Below are 21092 nucleotides of genomic sequence, written 5' to 3'. Positions count from 1 at the left end.
CAGCCTAGGGGACAGGGCAGGAAGGGCTGTTCCAGCCTTGCCTCGGACACTGGCTGGATAAACACGAGCAAGGCGTTCATTCCTCTCCACTTGTTTCCTCTTTGTAAATTGGAGGGGACCTAACTCATGAGTTTCTTGTGAGGCTCAAATAAGATAATGTATATAGAGCCCTTTACGGGCATTGAAACGCTAGGTCAGCACCAATTATTAACGTGATTCCCTGGAAATGTCTGAGGGGAGGCTGCGCTAATCAGCAGAGCCCCAGAGCTCGATGCCACCCGGCGGCCTGCCGGCACCGGCTGCCACTGCCCTCAGTAAAACCTTCCCGACACGGATGCGCCGCAGCACAAGGACACGCTTGACTTTCCATACGGAATGCCTGTGGCCACCCCAGGGTGCACCTGGGAGCAGGCGGCAGTCACGTGCTCGTGTGAAGCCATGAGGATTACGAGGAATCCTGGGATGCTGGGGCTGGGAGGGACCTTGGGGATTATCTAGTCCATGACTCCCATTTTAGAGAAAGATGCAGCGACCGGAAATGTAGTCAGGCTGGGATTAGAACCCAGGACTACAACGCTAAATCCAGGTCATCTCCTAGGACCCCGAGATGCCCCCACAGCACAGGGACAGGGCATAGTAAATATGCAATGAACAGCCGCTGTCATTATTCCTCTGGTATTGGTTTGGCAGCACTATCACGACCTCCAAGCACAAGTATCATGCCCATTCTACAGATGAGGAAACTGAGGCTCAAAGACAGTTCAATGTGATTGGCAAGCAGCACAGTGAGTGCTCAGGGTCTCTGACTTCCCAGGCCAGGACCCTCTCCATGACATCACACGGGTGCCCCCGAAGCTGGGTCACTGCTGAGTGTGGGGTCAAACAAAATCGAGCAGCTTAACAAATGTGCCCTCTTGAAGGTGACGGGCCCCCGTGTACCTGAGTGATTGGCGACAGAGGGGACAGCGTGGGAGACATCTGCTGGCTCTGCTGCCGTCTTGAGTCTGCGTTCAGGGACAGGGGGCTGACCGCTGGCTGACGGTGCTGTTGGGAGGAACCTGGAGTCGCCAACATGCCTGAAATTCAAGAAGCAGCCAGCTTGTGGGCCAGGGCCCTGAGCCCTCCTGGACTCGTTCTGGTGAACACGGGTCTTGGTGGGATCCCTACAGCGACTATTCCACCCCCTCCAGTTAAAAATCAAATTCAAATCTTCCAGTGATTAGAGCAGAACAACGGACCTTGTGACCGGCTCCTGTGCTGACCACCCGCAAATCTTCTGGGGACAAGAGAGTCTGGGATTGGGCAATGATAAGGGCAGAGGCACCCTGACATCAATGCTACTCCGTTCAAAGCTCTAAGAGCCAGAGAATCACTGAATTAGAGGTGGAAAGCATTGTAGAGATCATGCACTCCAAATCCCTGCTGGAAACATGAATCATGACTAAGATTCCCCACAAGGACATTCCCAAATTACAGAACCTAGAAAGGTCCAGTCATCCTCAGAGTGTTTGAAATGTATGAAATGATAGTAAACAATTGCATAGCTTCAAAGAATGCCAGAGCTGGGAGGGCCCTTAGAACACAGGATGTCAGAGCTGGGAGGGCCCTTAGAACTAAGAATATCAGAGTTGGGGGCAGGGGCCTTAGAACTAAGAATACCAGAGTTGGAGTGGGGATGGGGTGGCCCTTAGAATACAGGATGTCAGAGCTGGGAGGGCCCTTGGAACAGAGAATGTCAGTGCTGGGAGGGCCCTTGGAACACAGGATGCCAGAGCTGGGAGGGCCCTTGGAACAGAGAATGTCAGTGCTGGGAGGGCCCTCAGAACACAGGATGTCAGAGCTGGGAGGGCCCTTGGAACAGAGAATGTCAGAGCTGAGAGGGCCCTTAGAACAGAGAATGTCAGAGCTGCAAAGGCCCTTAGGACACAAGACGTCAGAGCAGGAAGGGTCCTTAGCACAGAGAATGGCAGAGCTGGGAAGGCCCTTACAACTAAGAATATCAGAGTTGGAGTTGGGGGAAGTTGGCCCTTAGAATACAGAATGTCAAAGCTGGGAGGGACCTTAGAACATAGGATCAGAACTGGGAGGGTCCTTAGAACAGAGAATGGCAGAGCTGAGAGGGCCCTTAGAATACAGGATGCTGGGAGGGTTGTTAGAACCCAAGATGTCAGAGCTTGGAAGGCCCTTAGAATACAAGATGTCAGAGTTGGGAGAGCCCTTAGAATATAGAATGTCAGAGCTGGGAGGGACCTTAGAACATAGGATCAGAACTAGGAGGGTCCTTAGAACAGAGAATGGCAGAGCTGGGAGGGCCCTTAGAACTAAGAATTTTAGAGCTGTTGGGGGGGGTGGGAATGGGGAGGGGACCTGAGAGGACATCTAGTACCATTCCCTTTTTATAACTGCGGGAAATGAGATCTTTGACCAGGGCCATACAGTAACTAGTAGAGCCTGGACTCAAACCCAGGGCCCCCTGACTCCAAATCCAAGGCTTTTCTCTGCAGCCTTAATTTCTTTGGCTTTTAAAAAATTCCAAACTTAATATCCATCAACAAAACAAGCAAACTGACAAACAAATAAGATAAAATTTCATATTAAAAAACTTTCTGTGTTTAGCAAAACAATACCAAACAAAGGAACAATGCTATTGCTGTCGAGTGGTTTCAGTTGTGTCTGACTCTTCATGACTCCATTTAGTTTTCTTGGCAGAGATGCTAGAGTGGTTTGCCTTTTCCTTCTCCAGCTCACTTTAAAGTTGAGGAAACTGAAGCACACAGGGTAAAGTGACCTGCCCAAGGTCACACAGCTAGTAAGTGTCTGAGGCTAGATTTGAACTCAGGATGATGAGTCTTCCTGACTCTGGGTCCAGCAGCTGAACAAACAACAAACAAATACGAATGGATTTGCTCTGTGTGCGATGTTCCTTCCAGAGCTAAATCTCTGAACACTTCCAAATCTGTCTCAAGTTCTGCTACCTTTGGCTGTGCTTTCATCAGTTAGCTAGAACTGTGGTCACCATGGCTCCTGTTTCTGGACTGTTGATTTTGCCCTATACCTCTTTATCCTGGGCTTTTTATAGTTCCTTTTTATCCTCCTCACTATTTACTGTTCTGTTATTTAACCAGAGCCCTCATTTCAGGATGTCTGCCTAGACCTAAATGACACTCTGGTACTCCTCTATGGCACAGGGGTGGCCCCAGGCTCTCGGAAGCTCTCTCAGGTCCTAACGCTGGCCAGGGGACAGACTGGGGGTCTGTTACAGGAGGACAGGCCTGGTGGAGTAAGGAGAGGCTCATCACCTGAGGGTAGGCTGCCAGGGAACAAATCTGTCTGGGCTACAGCAGTGGTGATGCTGCAGAAAGGAGCCACCTCAAAGAACTCCAAGGTGTGCAGGAAGTTGGTGGTCTGATATGAAGCAGAGGACCTCGCTTTGGACGTGCTCTTTCAGCACATTTAGTCGTATCCGGTGCTTCCCTGCCTATCTGTCAAAGCTGGCTCCTTTGATGAGGTGACATGGAAGGGATGCTGGCTGCTCAGAAGTGCTGTCAGAAGAACAGAAGCTCTGGGAGACAGGTTTGGAAAGGTTTCTAGTGTGAGCCCAGGTATGGGTTGTGGCCTGCTCATCATTTGAAAGCCTATGCTAATGCAAGGCTTATTTCCTCCTGCTGCTCCTGTTGCCTTCAGGGAATCTCGAAGGGCTCCTTATCTCCCTGGGTGTAGGGTTCCTCACCTGTACCTTTGGATACCTGTGTGGGGCTAGGAGGGTCAGAAGACCTCTCCTCCAACCCTCTCATTTCCCAGAGCTGAAGAGATGGGGAGCAGGTGGCCTACGTCACCGAGAGGTCTCTAACGCTTGATGCCTTGTCTATGCCGTTTCAGAATACTGCCTGCCACCCAAACGAGCCCACAAAAGACCATTTCCTATTTCAAACCCTGCTTCTTTCCTGGTGTCCCCAGCTCTTCAGAGAATCACACAATTTTCACAGCTGAAAGGATCCCTTAGGGCTGAATCTAGAGGAGAGCTTCATCTCCTTCCTGGTGTCTGAGACCCCCGAGGCAATGGCCACCTGGGGAGATCTGGAGGGGAGCCCTTCTCAGAATAAGGTTTTTAAAGGTATAAAATAAAATACAGAGGAGTACAAAGAAAACCAATTCTTCTGAATGCACACATCAAAACTTTAAAAAAAAGGGGGTTCAGGGACTGTACATTAAGAAGCCCTGATCTAGATGAAAATCCACACAGGAAACTGAGGCTGAGACAAGAGGTATGTGTTGCCTACAGAGGGCCACACAGCGAGTAAGGGAGGAGTGGGACCTGCAGCCAGCCAGGTCTTCTTATTCCAGGCCAACTACTACTCTCCCCATTGCACCACACCATCTCTCTAATGAGCCCAGAAAAAAAGACATCAGACAGGTTTCTAAAATGACAGGGGCCAAATGTTGGGCTGCAAACCAAGCTAATGTAGCCTCACATGCTTCCTAAAGCAATCTGAAATTTAATTTAGATATAGGGGCTAGGCTTTGGAACTTGGAATTCACTGTAATAACTCACGTTATCTCTGCAAGATGACTAAGGTGGACTCAAAGAGGAGCCCTAGTGATGACAGGAGGATCCTAATCCAACTTGATCACTTTACAGCTGGGGAAACTGAGGCCTACAGAGGCGAAGGGACTTGCCCAAGGGTCAGACGATATCTTCTGATTTCAAATACTCTTTCCATTCCACACCAAACGAGAAGTGAGTCAAAATCTGCTCCGCTTGACTGCACAAAACATTTGCTCAAGGGGGCCACCCAGAAAATTCTCCTGCCAGGAGAACCTTTCCACCCTCTAGTCTTTAAACATTCCCCACCCGCCACCCACTCCCAATCTGCAGATTTCATAGCCTTTACATTTCTGATGAGGAGCTGGGGGCAGGATTTCAACAAATGAGGACAGAAACCAGAGAGGAGCTAAGTCGTCATCCAGGAGACACAGACCTCTTTCTTCTTTGTTGTCCAAGGGCCTGAGTGGCTGGTCTGGGCGGTAAGTACAGTATGTGCCAGAGGCCAGCAGCTCTTGCTTGATTTAAAATGCAAAAAACCTTGCCAAGTGACCTGTTCTCCCTGGCAAATGCACAAACAATCAAACATATGTCAAACATTATGAGATTCTCCTCTTCTTACGCTAACAAGCAGGCCGCCCTTCAGTGTGTGAGTCCTCCTGCTAGGTACAATGCTACATTCTCAAGTCTATTATTTTCATATGTGTATATTCTACTCCATTTGTTTAGACTCAGTATGGTTTGGAGGTACATTATCCTTGGGAGTGCTTTGAAAGGATTGCCAAGGGCACTCTGGCAAAGGCACTGAATGAGCACTGCCGGAGGCTGCTGCAGATTCGAGCTGATAAAACGAGGAACAGAAAATAGAAGGTGTCTGCAGAAAGACATCAAGAGACTAGGTGAACCCCCATCTGACTTCCAGACCTCACGCACAGCACCTCCAATGGCTCCAATGGGAGCTGGCAGACCTTGATGGGAATGTTCAGAGGCTGGTGCCTTGTCTCTCAGGGTAACGTGTTCTTCTAATTAGCAAAGCCCTTCTCATCAAGCTCTCCACATCCTCTAGGCCTGCATGGCAGCCACCAGAAGGGGAAAGGCCCCATTGTACTTGGCTGATGTCACCTTAGAGATCCTGACATCCAATGCATATCGAAACCGAGGCTTAGGGAAGAGAGGGGACTTGTCCAAGGTCAGAAAGAGAGTTAAGAAGTGGGATGGGGATTTGAATTCAGAACCTCTGACTCCACGTTCAGTCATATCTCACGAGCCAGACAAAGCAACTGGCAAACACTCTTCATCCCAAGCACTAAGCTCAAAACCCCTGAGCCTCGGCCCGGTCGTCAGGGGAATCTCCAAGTCTTCATCACACTGATAAACTACAAGCAGGCAAAGTAAGGCCTTTGGAGGCTCTGTCTTCAGGAAAAGACACAAGCTTTGGATGTATTCAGTGGGCATACCCTAAAACCCAGGACAGAATCAGATGGCACAGCTCAGCCTCCAGTGCCCTGCAAGAGGCCACGTCTAGGCCTAAGTATGTGCTCTCAGGTTAAGTTGGTTCTGTCTCTCCACCGAGTCACATGATATTAGGGCAGAAAAGCCCCCAGAGATCAGCTAATCCAATCCCTCTCTGAAGCAGGAATTCCCTCTAAAACAGCTTCCAAATCTGCTTCCCTAAAACCACCCCCACCCCATGGATCCCAGGTCTCCTTTCAGAGTTAAGCAGAACAAATCTGCTCTTTCTTTCACTCAGAAGTTCTTCAAATATTAGAATGTCGCTCTAAGTAACCTCCTTTCCTGGCACCAACATCCCTGGTTCTTCCAGCTGACCCTCACAAGGCATGGTTCTGAGCTGCTTCTGCATTCTGATAAGGTTCCCTTGCTAACATGCCTCTTAAAATGTGGTACCCAGACCTGAACACAATACTGCAGATGTGAGCTGACCAGTGCAGAGGCCTGTCACCTCTCTTGTTCTCCAAGAAAGCAACAGAGCAATTCCAGACTTGGAGATTTCTTTGAAAGTTCCGTGAAAATTCAGGGCCAGAGCTCTCTTTCAACAGGCCTCTGGGATGATATATTCACCTGCCTAATGATCTGTCGTTGCTCCAAGAGAACGAATAACATCTAAACGACTATCTCCAGATGCACATTACATCAAAACGCCCACATCTGTAGAACACCCTCCAACCCTAAAACGGATGAACTGCATCTACACATGCACATTCGGTGGGATCCCTGCCCCGCCTCCCACCCCACACACCATGCTGCCCTAAGCTATGGAGCATCCACACGAGCCATGCTGTACACCTGGCTCAGGACCCCCGTCCCTTCAGCAAGTGTCCCTTGGCTTCAGACCTTACCCTGATTGGCAGTGCCAATGCCCAGGTGGGTCAGGTTGGCTGCCAAGTTGCCAGTGCTGTTGGAGCTGCTCAGGGCTGGAAATGTGGACTCCTCCGGATCCAGAGGGGTTGGGAGAGGAGAAGGGAAATGGATATTCGTCAGGTCAGGGAGGGAGCCCCCTGTGTTATGGGTAGCAGGAATTAGGGTTGTAGTGTTTTCCTGGTCAGTGGACGGGAAGATGCTAGAGGAGAGGGAGAGACCACACAGAGAACACCAACAGTGAGCTTTGCGGGGGTGCCTGTCATTGTTTTCTTCTTCTATGACCTAATACAAAAGAGAATTTAGAGCCATAGCATGTCAGAACTCTAGAGGTTAGCTCAGGAAGGGCCCTAAGAACTCGGAATATCAGAGGGAGCAGAGGCCTTAGTCAAAGGGGAGGAAACAAGCCCCAGACAAGTGAATGAATTTGCCTAAGGGTCATAAAGCCCAAAGGCAGCAGGGCTGGGACTAGACCCCAGGCCTCCCACCTCTCAGTTTGGTACTTTTTCAACACTGAAAGAAGGCAGGGTTCACAAAAGAATCAGCTATAAGTAATGACAACAGGGCTACTGGATACGACACCTCTTTGAGCATATTTGTCATCTGAGGCCAAAGTCAGGCTGTATTTTCTCCCTCATCAGACCTGTGGAGCACCTCAGTGTGCTTGCTAGTGTCTGCTTACACAGCACATTTTTTTCAGAGATTTCCTTTTAGCAGTATAGCCTGGGTTATAAACACAAAATCGGCCATCTCAGCAGCTGCCCAGAAGCCATGGTTTCTTGAAGCCATATCTCAACACAGGTGGTCACTCTTTTCCTCCAGTCCCACCTTTGGTCAGAGGCAGGGCGGAATGCCGCAGGCCAGGGCTGTCAGCTCCACCTTCAGCCACACAGTTAACCCCTCAGGAGTATGGCAGCTTGCTCTACTCCATACAGACTCTCATCACTTGCCAAGGCTCTCTGCTTTTCAAACTGGCCTCTACGCAGATGCTGCATTAAGTGAAAACAAAGTCTGCCCCTCACAAAGGCTCTAAGGTGCTGCACTACTGCCTTCCTACCTAATGGCCATAGGTGCCTGGGGGGTGGGTGTGTGTGTGTGTGTGTGTGTGTGCTCAAATGCTCACATGAGCACTGTGAACATAAACTGAGACATAGACAAGACTTACTTGATTCCTGGGACTTCACAGGACTTAGGTCTTGATGACCCTGTCTGAAATAAAACATAAGACCATAATGAAACCCAGCTTGAGCAGGCTGCATGCATTCCTCAGCACCTGGTGCCACCAACCTACAGTGTCCTTGGTCTTCTGTGACACTTTCAGGTCACTGTGTCTGACTTAACAGAATTAAGGATTTTAGAGCTCCCAAGGCACCTTAGAGATCATACCCTATCACTTCACAGATGAGAACACTGCAACCCAGAGAGGAGTAACTTGCCCAAGGTCACCATGCTCATGAGCGTGAGAGAACAGGACTGAAAGCCAGATCATGTTAAAATGATCTATCGATGCCCAAAAAAAGCCTGCATTTTCACACTCCTCAGTCCTGGATGCATGGCCCTGCTTCAGAACATATGGCAGTGTGCGTATCACATCCTGGGCCCCCAACTCTGGCTTCCCCCTAAGGGGGCACCATAAAGAACTTGTTTGATGCCCTAAAGACCCAGAGCCAGGGTTTTCCAGAAATAAGTCAATTTACTGTTTTTAAGCTCTCCCCATTAAATGCCACTAAAAGTTAAGCTCTCCCCACTAAAATGCCCAGGGGGCAGCAGATGGTCAGAAAAACTGGGAGCTGGCACTTGTCCCTTGCCCAATCATGGGGAAGGGAAGACAATGGCTTAGGAAAACCCCACCTTGGGCTAGAGCCCCTGAAGGAAGGGGGGCATTTTTGCTCTCTACCTCAGGAAGACTCCAGGAATAAGGTCGCATCATTAGGAAAGAAAGAATCCTTCTAGGAAGGTGCAATGAGGTCAGATCGGGGAAGGGCAGGAGCTCCCTAGCAAAAACTTCAAAAAGGCATTTCTGACTCTTCCTCTACCATTGCAAAATTAAACTATTCTTCGAGTATGGGACAGGGTCGATTTGTGCCCATGGTGAGAAAGAGGGAAGAGGCAGGTGGCAGGGGAATTAAGGCTCTCTGATCAGTGTGTGACCTTCAAGCAATGGGTCTAGCTTGGGGATTTAGAGGTTTGGGCTAAAGGTGACCTAGTATAAAAACAGCAGCTGAGGTTTCTACAGAAGCATCCCTCTTGTTTCGCTCTCCACAGGAGCCCTGTAAAGGAAAGACCACTTGTTCCAATTGAACATTTATTACATGCCTATTCAGTACCAGCCATGGTGCTGGCTGCTGGAGATACAAAGATAAAAACAGCCCAGTGCTTGCCCTCAAGGAGCCTACCTTCTACTGGAATGAACCAACATGAACTCCCCTAAGTCCATACTCAGTATATACAAAGCTCTACCAAGTGGGGGAATAGGTAAGAGGGACTGAGGAAAGGCTTTGTCTGCAAGAGGCCCACGAGCAGAGGGTTGAAAGGAACGAGAATTCCAAGAGGGGGAGAGGAGGGAGGGTATTCCAGCATAGGCAACGGCCTGTACACAGGCCTAGGGGCAGAGATGGGACGTCCCATGCTTAGGAAACACCAAATGGGCCAGTGTGGATGGAATGGAAAGTATACAAGGGGGAGCAATGTGGAATCAGGCTGGAAATGCAGGATACAAATAGACCATGAAGGTACTTCAATGCCTGACAAAAGAGTTTTTAGTTTCTCCTAGAAAACAGGGAGCCACTGAAGCTTCTAGAGTAGAGAAGTGACATGGTTAGATCTATGCTTTAGGAACAGCAGGCTGGCAGTTGTACAGAGAATGGATTGCAGAAGGGAGAGGCTGGATAATGGGGGGGTCTATAGGCCAGGGGAGACTTGGTAAGGACTTGAGCCAGGGTGGTGGCCAGAGGAGATGCTATGCAGGCAGAACTGGTGACTGGTAACTGACTGGAAGAGCAAAGAGTCAAAGAGGACTTTGAGGTTGAGAACCCAGGTGACTGGAAGGAATCGTGGTATCTCTCCACAGAAATAAGCAAGTCAGAGAGAGGGCGGCTCCCCCAGGACAGGCTGCTTTTCAGATGTGTCCCAGACATTCAGGACAGTACTCGCACTGAAGGAGGGGCACAGCCAGTAGTAGAGCAAGACTGGGAAGGAAGATGGGGAGGAGGAGAACCAGGAGCAGGAGGAGAGCATACTTGGAAAAGGGCTCATCAGCAGGGAGAGAGGCAGCAGTTTGGAAGAAGAGGGAGGAATGAAAAGAACATGGGAGTCAAACGGTGGGGCATGGCTGGTGACCCGAGGAGAGAGCCTTTTCAGCAGAGAAGCAGACTTAGGAGCCAGATTGCAAGGGGCTGAGAAGAGAGCGGGAGGTGAGGAAGTGAAGGCACAAGTGGAGGCAGCTTTTTTAGGAGTCAGGCCACAAGAGAGAGGAAAGAAACAGGACAACAATTTGAGGGGACAGTGGGGACAAGCAGAGGCTGTTTTAAGGCTGGGGCAGATCTGGGCACGGCTTCAGCTAGCAGAGAAGGATTCAGGAGATAAGAGAGATGAGACAGATAAGGGGTGCTGGAAGGGATCAGCTTCTGGAGCAGATCTGAGAGGATGGAATCAAGGGCCGAAGGAGGTACTGGCCTTGGCCGGGAACACGGCCACTTCCTCCTCCAGGCCTAAAGCAAAAGAGAAGAGAGGAGGGAGGTGGAGGAGATCTGAGGGGTAGAGTGGGGGAGGAAAGGGAACTTAGAACAGGCGGCTTCTATTTTCTTGATGAAGTCTGAAGCCAGGTCCTCTGCTGAGAATGAGGGGGTGGTGTGAGGGGCCTGAGAAAAGAAGGTTTGGAACAAACGTTGTAGGGAGGGTGATGGAGTCAAGGAAGGAGGAGTAAAAGGATTGCCCTGCAACAGTGAGGGTCCAGTAGAGGTTCATTCTCACAGATAACAGATTTAAAAGCAGAAGGGGACCCTAGAGGTCATTTACTGCAATACCCTTATTCTTCCTATGAAGAAACTGAGATCCAGACACCTAAGTAATGCAGTCCTCCAGATGAAAGCAGCAAAGCTGGGTCGAGAGCACAGAAGCAAATGTGGATCTATAGTAGAGGAGCAGAAGGGAAAAGGCAGCTGGCAATGGGCAATGGGGGCTGCAGTCTGGAAAGGCATGACTGCTATACGGATAAGGGGGCCAGGGCTTCAAGGGATAGAGGACAGCACAAAACTGAGGCCAGAGCAGGGCTGACTGACCAGGAAGGGAAGGAGGGGGAGGCACAGCTGAAGGTCACCCTGAGGATGAAGTCAAGGTCAGGGGAGTGAGGTGGACAGGCAGGGGAAATGGGAGGCCAAGTGCTCAGGATCAAGAAAAGCAATTCAGAGTTCTACAGAGCACAAGGAGTTATACAGCGATGATGATCTGTGTCGTGGAAGCTGAGAGGCCGATGAGCTGGGAGGCCAGGGTGTTTGAGGGGGCAGCAATATGTATACTGATGTCCCCAGCTATAACGGTTGGGGTGGAGAGGAAGACTGTGGTAGCTCCTTGAGAAAGAAAGTGATGCAGTCCCAATGACTTGGGGGCTGATAGATAACAGTAGCTAAGATCCTGAGAGGCTGGGTATCTTTCCCCCTATACCAGGCTGCCTTGCAATGCTATAAGCCATGGCCTGGCTGCTGGTGGCTTCCATCTCTCCAACAAGCCTGTCCCACTGGGTGGTGATCCCTCCTGAGTCAGCAGAAGTGGCCTGGAGTCCTGGGAGGAAGCTGGGGCACTGGTGCCTGGCAGGAGATGCCCTGGGCTCCCAAGCCTCAGGAAAGCTCAGCTGCTATCTCTGCTAGTGATGCCGGGGGCACTGCTGAACAGTGACAGGCACCTTTGGGAACAGTCCTAACTCAGAAACAGCTCTCCTCGAAGTGACTAGAAATCCTGTTTGAATCCTGTTTGAACTGTGAACAGTTGTAGTGAGAAACCAGCCTCCTCCCCCAAAATGCTCAGGGAGATGTTCTGGTAGGCCAGAGCTGTGTTAATAATAGTTGATTTTTCCAGTACCACTCAAATGCCTCGAGCTTTAAAAAACAAAACACCCAAATGAGGCAGAAATCAACAATAGATTGTTGGAATTGATTCCCAGAGCAAAGCACGAACTGGAGCCGAGTGTTCCGAGCCCTGACACAGCTGCTCTCCCATGAGCCCGTTCCTCAGCCTCCACCCCCACCCCCGAGCTGTCCCTCCCCAATGCCTTCTGGTGGTACAAGCTCGATTTCAGAGCACATCGAGCTACGTTTCGGTATTGATTCTCCAACAGGTACCATGCTACTTGAATAGTATCTAAGTCCAGTCCTTTCTATTTCCTCCAGGGCTGAGCATAAACACACCTCACCCAACCTAGGAGGCTCATCAGCTTTCCCAAGCCTTATAAACTAAATCTGAGACAACCTCCAAAGAAAACGATGGCCCATGGCTCCTCTAAGATTTAACTCGTCCCCAATGTCAGAAATACAGTGCTGATAGTGAGACCCAAGAGGCTGGGGGACAGCTAGCATGACTCCTTACATTACTGATGTGAAGCAAAGTCAGCAGAAACCCTACGCTAGTTCAGTGGACTTGACCCAGAACTGAAATCCACCAAACTGCCCTTCTCCCTCATTTCTCCATTTTCCTTAACTGCTCCTTTGGGTCGATGCTTTCCTCAAGGAATTGCTCATAAAACAATTCAATGTTCATTAACGTTTCTGAGGTGCCTCCTGCATGCAGGCTCTGTGATACAGAATAACTAAGTCATGATCCCTTCTTCCACGGGTGGTGCAGGTGGCATGAACCCAGCCACAAGCACTTAGAAGTGCCTATACTGTTAGGTGGAGAGTTAGTTCAGCAGTCTTCAAGAGAAGGCAACCTATGACGCCAAGTCACCCACCTCACCGGATGCCCTCCAATCATCTCTTTTCACTCTCTCATCTTTAACCTTTCCCTAACTGTAAGTTCACTCTCCTCTGCCTACAAACATGCAGATGCCTCACCCATCCTGAAAACTCCTCCAAGCCATACCCCTCCATATTCCTTCAGAGACAAAATCCTAGAAAAGGCTGTCCACATATCATGTGTCCACTTCCCCTCCTCTTCCTCTCTTCCACACTCTGCAGTCTGGCTTTGGAAGCTGTGCGCAATGATCTCCTAATTGCCAGATGCAATGGCCTGCTTTGATTCCTCACTCTTCATTCTTCTTGACCTCTGCAGCCTTGCAACTGCTCACCAGCCTCTAGTCCTGGATCTCCTCTCTTTTCTGGGTCTTTCTGGATTCATCTCCTACCTGTCCAAACTCTCCTTATTACCTTTGGTGGATGACCATCTATGCCCTGCCCCTTAATCATGAGTAAACACGAAGGCTGGGACACAGTTTTTCTCCTCTCTCTACACAATCCTTCAGGGACCTCATCAGCTCTCATCTCTCAGAGACGACTCCCAGATATATATATCTAGGCCTAATCTCTCTCCTGAGCTCCAGGCCCACATCATCAACTGCTTGTAGGCACTGCAAACTGGATGCCCTGTTGGCATTGTAAACTCAGCACGTGTCCAAGACAAACTCATTGTCTTCCTCTGCCCCCACCCCCCCAAACTTGTCCAAACCTTCCTCTTTTGCTGCATCATCCTTCTGGTTACCTCAGCTGGCAACCTGAGAGTCACCCCTGATTCTTTGCTCTACATGCCCAACGAGCTGCCTGGTCTTGCTGTGTCTCCACTAGAGTGGCTCTCAGATGCACCTCTCTCCTCTCCAGTGACCAAGGCACTCATCAACTCACCCTGGACCATGAGAAGAGTCTCTCTATGGTCTTCCTGCCTCCAGTCTCTCCTCCTGCCACACACCTGCCAAAGTGATATTCTAAGAACCAGGTGCCATGTCACTCCCCTGCTCACTACACTTATCTCTCAGACCAAATGCCTCTGTTTGCAATTGAAGGGCCTCCACAATCTCACGCCAGCTCACCTTTCCAGCCTTAGGACTCCCACATGCTACAGTCTGGCCACACTGGTCTTCTTTCTCCTTGCCTGGGGCCTTCTATCTCTCCCCTCTGTGCCTTTGCACAGGCTGTCCCCCAGGCCTGGAATGCTCTCCCTCCTCACCTGTCTCTAAGAATCTGCAGTTTCCTTCAAAGTTAAGCTCAAAGCCCACCTCTTCCACGAGGCCTTCCTTGATCTCTCTGGTTGCCGATGCCTCACCTCCAAATTACCTTGGTTGTTTTGTATTGATTTATTTTGCATATACTTAGAGGGGTCTATGCTCTCTCCCTCTACTGAACATATGCTCCTTGAGGGCAAGGACTGGTCCATTTCTGTCCCTGTATTCCCAGTACCCAACATAGGGCCTGGCACATGGGAGGCTCTCCCTCAATAAATGCTTGCTGATGGAATGATTGAGCAACTATTTGAACACAGAAGGAACAAAACAACGAGCCCACTGGAGACCAGCAAACTTTACAAACTTTGCTCTTCAAAAGTGGCTAAACTAGCTTGCCCCTAGGCAGGGTTCTGTTTGTTCTACTTGGTTCACCCTGGCCTAAGGGACATTTGCTTTCCTACCAACCTTCTCTCCAAGTGTGCTCACACTGACATTGGCTGTGAACAGTCCTCACTCGCTGGTCCTCCTAACCAGCTCAGGCCTCCTCTGGCCACTCAGAATCTTTTAAGGAGTTTATCCCAGCTGGAAGCTGCTATGGCCTCTTTCTTCCCCTAGATCCTTGGGAAGGATGGGCATCAGCATTAGAAATCATTCAGCACAAAGCTCGTGCCTGATAGATGAGGAAAACCCATCCCTGAAATAATCACCAAGTGTTTATCAGAGCACACTCTGGGCACTCAGCCTGGCCTGGGCCTTGGACCTGAAAAGCACCGAGCAGCATAGAACAAGTTGCCAACTTTCCTATAAGGCCTTTTCCTTTCCTTTGAATCCAAATTCTGCCCATCTTTCAAGGCCTCACTTTCTCCAGGAAGCAGTTCTCAACAACTACCGCCAATGCTTTTGTCTCCTCTCCCTACCTTTGAGCCAGGGAGGCAGGGGAGGGCATCCCCTCCAACAGTATTACCCACTATGTAAAACCCCTACAGAGTTCTCTTAAGGAACTCCCATTTTATTTATTCTACATCTTTGACAAGGTGTCCTCTAGCCTCTGTGTGAACACCTGCAAGACAGGGAACTCATCACTTTGCCAAGTAGCCCTCTCCCCTGCTGGACAGCTCTTTCTGGCTCTGAGCCCTTCAGATGTTAGTTTAGTCCTGGGGCCTTGGACCCCTTGGGCAGTAGGGCTGGTGACATCTATGGAGTCTTTCTCAGAGCCATGTTTTCAAATGCAGAAAATAAAACACAGAAGACAACAAAAGGAACACCACTTATTGAAATAAAGGTGTCTTTTTTTCACATTCAGGTCCAGGGATCCCCTGAAATCGATGCACAGACCCCTCTGGGGCCTGCAGGTTACTCCCCACAGCAGCATTTCTAGCATTCCTCTCCGTGCAGAGGTGACACACTAGGCTTTATGAGAAAGTTCCCTTTCCCAAATCTTAGAATCACATAAATTCTTACCTTTTTAGAGTCCCACACTTGTTTTGAGAGGTTTTTGTCTGTCTCAGAGGTGCTTTCCTCCATTCCTGGGACTGTCAATAGTAAGACTGGGATTGGAGGAGTTGGGAGGAGGGGAGGAAAAAAGGAACATGAGAGAAAACCTATTAATAAACTGTCTGGGGGGCATCACTTAAGAATTTTACCTACAGCAGCAGAAACTGTTCCTATTCAGATTATGGATATGCTGTAATTACTGAAACAACAATAACTCCTTGGGGCAAGAAAAAAAAATTCTATAAAAGGATTTGGTACAAAAAACCACAGAAACTAATGTGCATCAAAAGAGATGGAAAATGCTAAGTCCTTGAGTCTGCGAGATCTGTGTATGTTTTATTCTCTGTTTAGCTCAATCTAACCCGGGAAGGAGACTGAACATCTGGTAGGCCAGATGTGCTATTTACCTTTAGAACCCCTGGAATTGACCCTGACGCCAGGCAAGTGTGATGAGAAGAGGGGGACAGAAAAAGGGAAATTCCTACCACTTGAAATTTGATGTCTGCTACAAGCTTAGCTGCTTCCTTTCATGAATGGGGAGGGAGAACCCCACTTCTAGTCCCCTCCTACAAGAACCTCCTACTCCTGGCAGGCCAACTCTGCACACAAACAACAGGAGGAAGCTGCTGAGGAATGGGACCAAGACTTCTTAGATCCTGGTTATCTCAGATGCAGGGTGCTGTGGTCCAAGGGGCTGGGACTAGCCATCTAAAGGCTAAAGGAAGAGCCGGCTTTGGCTCAGTCCCAGCTGTGTGACTTTACACAAGTCCCCTAAACCTATCTGATCCTCAAGTTCCTCATTTATGAAATGAGAAGTCTGGATCAAACTAGAAAAGAGGAGACAAAACTGAACTAGCCAGCAGTGAAGGCCTATAAGGAGTCCCTCCCACTGATTCATTGCTGGTGCCTAGAAGGCAGAGTGGAATTATGGGAGAAAAGTCACCAAACTGTTTCCTACTTGGACCTAGCAGTACCTCAGGGAAGTCATTCATAGCAGACTTTTGGTAGTAGGGACAGCTAGATGTGCACAGTGGGTAAAGCGCTTGGCCTGGAGTCAGGAAGACCTGAGTTCAAATCCAGCCTCAGACACTATTTACTTGCTATGTGACCCTGGGCAAGTCATTTTACCTCAGTCAGCCTCAGTTTCCTCAAATGTAAAATGTGGGTCATAATAGCACCTACCTCCCAGGGTTGTTGTGAGGATCAAATGAGATGATTATCTGTAAAGCACTTAGCACAGTGCCCAGTACATAGTAGGTACTCAATGAATGCTTGTTTCCTTCCTTCCTTCCTTCCTTCCTTCCTTCCTTCCTTCCTTCCTTCCTTCATACAACAGGAAACAAAATGGGGTCCACTGATTTGGGGAATGGCTAAACAAACTGTGGTACGTGAATGTAACAGAACATTACTGTCCTATGATAAATGATAAAGTGAAAGAATTTGGAGAAACATGGGGAGGCTTGTATGAACTGCTCATTCTCTCCCTATCTACAGGCTCTTCTGCTCCCAAGTCTTCATTCTCTTGAAAACAAAAATCTTCACAAAGGCCTACCATCCCTTCAAACTAACATCCTGTATCCCTCCTATACCCTCTACTCCCTCCCAGGCAAACTCGTAGAAAAAGCTGTCTCCACTCTCTGCCTCCACTTTCTCCCCTTTGCAATCTGACTTCCAACCTCACTGATCAACGCTCTTTCCAAAGTTTCAGAAATTTGTTCATTCTTTAAAATTCTGAACTTAACAAACACCACGTAAAACCAGCATTTCCCCACACAACAAGAATCTCTATTACGCTGCTCTCTCCAAAGTTACCAATGGTCCTAAATGCCAACTCCAGTGGCCTCTTCCCAACCTTCTTCCTTCTTGACCCCTCTGCAGCCTGGGATGCTGATTCCCTTTCAGACGCCTTCTCTTCTCCAGGGTTTCTTCCTACCTATCTAATCCTTCCTGGTCTCATTTGCTGGGTCATCACCATCTCTGCCCCAGCCCCTTACTGTGGGGGTGCTCCAAGGTTCTGTCCTAGGCTCTCTCCTCTTCAAGGTGACCTCATCAGATCACACAGGGCCAATTACTCTACGTCTCTATGCTGATGACCCCCAGCTTCTACTTCTCTTCTTCAGGGCCACATTCCCAAATGCCTGAAGGCCGAATTCAAAATTGCAAACTGGATACACATTAGTTATCTCAAACTCAGCATGTCACCTCCTATTTCTCCCCAAACCCATACTCGACCCCCAACTTCTCTTTCTGCTGAGGGTACCATTATTTTTCCAGTCCCCAAGGTCAGTAACCCCTGAGTCATCTTGGACTCCTCTCTCTCTCTCCTTCACTCTCGTTCACTTCTCCGTTGACCACATCTCTGCACCTCTCTCTTTGTCTCTGTTCATCCTGCCCCCACCCTGGTTCAGGTCCTTCTTACTTGCAGGGCTACGATAGCCCTCTGGTCGGTCTGCCGGCCTCAAGTCTCTCCAGCTCCAAACCAATCTCCGTACAACTGCCAAAGGGAGTTCCTAAATCACAGCTCTGATCGCGTCCCTCCCTTGCTCCATTAACTCCACAAGCTGGCTGTACCTTCTCTTTCCAGCCTTATTACACATTCCTCCCATTCCCAGACCCTGCCTTTGTGCTGATCCTCATCCAGGTCACCTTTGCGAGGCTGGCTGGCCCCTATGCTTGAAATGAGTCCACCCTCACCTCTGCCTCCTTCCAAGCTCAGCCATGGGCTACCTTCTCCAGGAGGCCTTCCCCAATCCTCCCCCTTGGAATTACCTTGTATTGTGGCATATGCTTGTCTCTGTGTATATTATACATGTTGTGGGCTTTGAGAGGGTGGGGGCTGTTCCACTTAGGACTCTGCATTCCAATACCCAGCACAGTCCTCAAATCCCAACTGAAATCCCACTTTCTACAAGAAGCCTTCCCCAAACTCCCTTGATACTAGTGCCTTCCCTTTGTTAATTACCTCCAATTTACCTTGTGTATATCTTGTTTGTACATCATTGTTTACATGTTCTCTCCCCCATCAGACCGAGAGCCCCCTTTGGGCAGCGACTGTCTTTTGCCTTTCTTTGTATCCCCAGAGCTTAGCACACAGTGGGCACTTAATAAAGGTTTGCTAACTGACACATGGTAGGAACTTAAGGGAGGGGGAAGGGAATAAACATTTAGATAGCACCTACTGTATACCAGGCCCTGCACTAAGCATTTTACAAATATGATCTTATTTTACCCCCAATACAATCCTGGGAGGTAGGTGTCACTCTTATCCCCATTTAACTGAAGAAGACAAAGGCTAAGCAATTTGCCTAAGGTCACACAGCTAGTAAGGCCACATTTGAACTCAGCTCTTCCTGACTTCAGGGCCACTGCTCTATCCACTGAGCCACCTAGTTGCCTCAAAGTCAATAGATGTTGGTTGATAGATTGATACAATAATTAAAAAAAACTCTAAAATGAAATTGAACCTTGAATAAATGTAATGACTAATCTTGGTCCCAGAGAATAGATGACAAACTACACCTCCCTCCACTCAGGGGAGGTGAGAGACTATGGATGTGGAATACTGCACACACTGCCAGATTTACTCACTGTACTGGATGATTTTGCTTAACTTTTTGAAAAAACTTTTTCTTTCTTACAAAGAAAGGCCCATAGTGAACGGGAAAAGAGAAAAGGCAAATCCAGAAATGAATGTCATTAAAAAAAGCATCAATAAAACCTTAGAACTATGTGGGGTTATAATATTTACAATATATAATATACTGCAGCTTATTATATATATGTGTGTGTGTGTGTGTGTGTGTGTGTGTGTGTGTGTGTGTGTGTATAGAGCTTATAATATTCTGCCTTGTTCTGAGTAAGCAAGTCAAAGAAAACTTACTGGTTAACAGCAGCTGCCAACATAACATAAAAAGATAATACAATAACAATAATAATAAGGCTATAAAAATTTAGCACCTGCCAAATATCTCCCAAGACCTGGCCTGGTGGCTAGGATTATACACCAGAAACTCACTCCTGACAAATAACTACAAACAGAGACCTCAAAAATTCCTAAAGATTTTGACCAGAAACTTCTGCTAGACCCAGATCGTGGTCACAGACTATAAAACTTAAGAATAAGGATGTTAATAGCTCTCGCCATCCCCAGTCCTCCATCTTCAGCTTACAGGAATAGAAAGCTTTCAAAGTGGAGAGTGAGAAAGCAGGCGCAATGCTGTGGTTCCGGGGTGGGGTGCTGAAACACCCACAGTCCTTTCCCCGAGCCTCTGGAGAATAAGCTCATAGCCTGATGTTTTTATTCAACTACAAAAAAGCGGGTATTTCAGCCACCTATTCAGAAGCCTGGAGAATACTGAATATAAAGGAACAATAGCCACATAGTGATTTATTCCCCAGACGCTTCTACTTGAATCTCATACGTGAATGAACTACTGATAGTAATAGTGATAAGGATACTAGTAAGAACCACAGCAGCTGCCACCTTCCCAAAAGTCCTCCTTTGTCCGGATGCAGACTGAAGCACACTTTTTTTACTTTCTTTATTATTCTGGGGTTTTTTGGTTTGCATTTTCTTTTGTAACATGGCTAATATGCGAATGTTTTGTACCCCCCCAACGTAGATAACCTATGCCAAACTCCTTGCCTTCTCCAGGATCGAGGAGAGGAGACAGGAATAGTGAGAATTTGGAACTCAAAATTTAAAAAAATGAATGTAAAAAATGTGTTTACGTGTAACTGAGAAAAAATAAAACTAAAATAAAAAGTAAAGGTAACAAACATTTAATAGCTACATATAATAAAAATAATTAATAGCTTTCATATGCAAAAAAAAATCGCCCTCCTTTGATATCTCACTGTGGTGTGAATTTGACCAAACAATGCCACCAAAGACCAAGCTCTAACAGGTCCCATCAAGCAGGAAAGGCACTGATTATCAGCCCAGAAACAGGCTATGTATTCTCTAAGGATCACCACAGGTCATTTCAAAGAGGATTATACCAAATGAATTCCATCTGCTAAGGAAGAGGGGCTACACTTGGTGCTGGGAAGGGAGACACTCACAAAGCCAAGAGCACAGATCCCTAAACTGTTGCAGAAAGTGATAACAAGGTTCACATTTCCAGAGTGTTCTACGGTGCATGAAGCACTCTGGGGACAAAAGTCCTGTGCTTCCATTTTATAGACAAGGAAACAGAACAGAGGGGGCAGCGTGACTTGCCTATGGTCACACATCTAATAACTGTGGCAGGTGGAACTCGAGCCTAGGCCTTCTGACCTCGAGCCCACCCAATGATCTTTCCATTATACCTTCTGCCTTTCCAAAGCATTTATTTGTCTTCAGCATTGCAAAAGAGTTTACGGTAATCTTGTTTCTACGATGAAAGCTTCGCTTCTTAAAATTCTCTCCCTTTTCTGAGACACAGGAGCAAAACTGTATTAAAAAAATAGAATGGGGTGCTTTGATCTGCAAAAATTGGCCTGTATATTTAGACATACATTGTGATTAATAGCAAAGAAAGGCAAACGTGTCTT

The 21092-nt window shown here is 48.2% G+C and overlaps 1 protein-coding gene across 3 annotated transcripts in view; it reads right to left on the bottom strand.

The window, feature by feature from the left end:
• The window catches only part of CRTC1 (CREB regulated transcription coactivator 1), a 120923-nt gene that overhangs the window by 17640 nt on the left and 82191 nt on the right, over positions 1–21092 (bottom strand). For all 3 annotated transcript variants that reach the window (XM_036740904.1, XM_036740902.1, XM_036740903.1), the window contains 4 exons: positions 15525–15610; positions 8085–8128; positions 6901–7121; positions 940–1076 (listed from right to left, as the gene is read on the bottom strand). In XM_036740904.1, the coding sequence (XP_036596799.1) occupies positions 940–1076; positions 6901–7121; positions 8085–8128; positions 15525–15610 (488 nt within the window). The remainder of the gene's footprint in view (positions 1–939; positions 1077–6900; positions 7122–8084; positions 8129–15524; positions 15611–21092) is intronic.

This window comes from Trichosurus vulpecula, chromosome 1 (assembly GCF_011100635.1).
Source record: "Trichosurus vulpecula isolate mTriVul1 chromosome 1, mTriVul1.pri, whole genome shotgun sequence".
Lineage (NCBI taxonomy): Eukaryota > Metazoa > Chordata > Mammalia > Diprotodontia > Phalangeridae > Trichosurus > Trichosurus vulpecula.
This window is presented reverse-complemented; position numbering and strand designations above follow the sequence as displayed.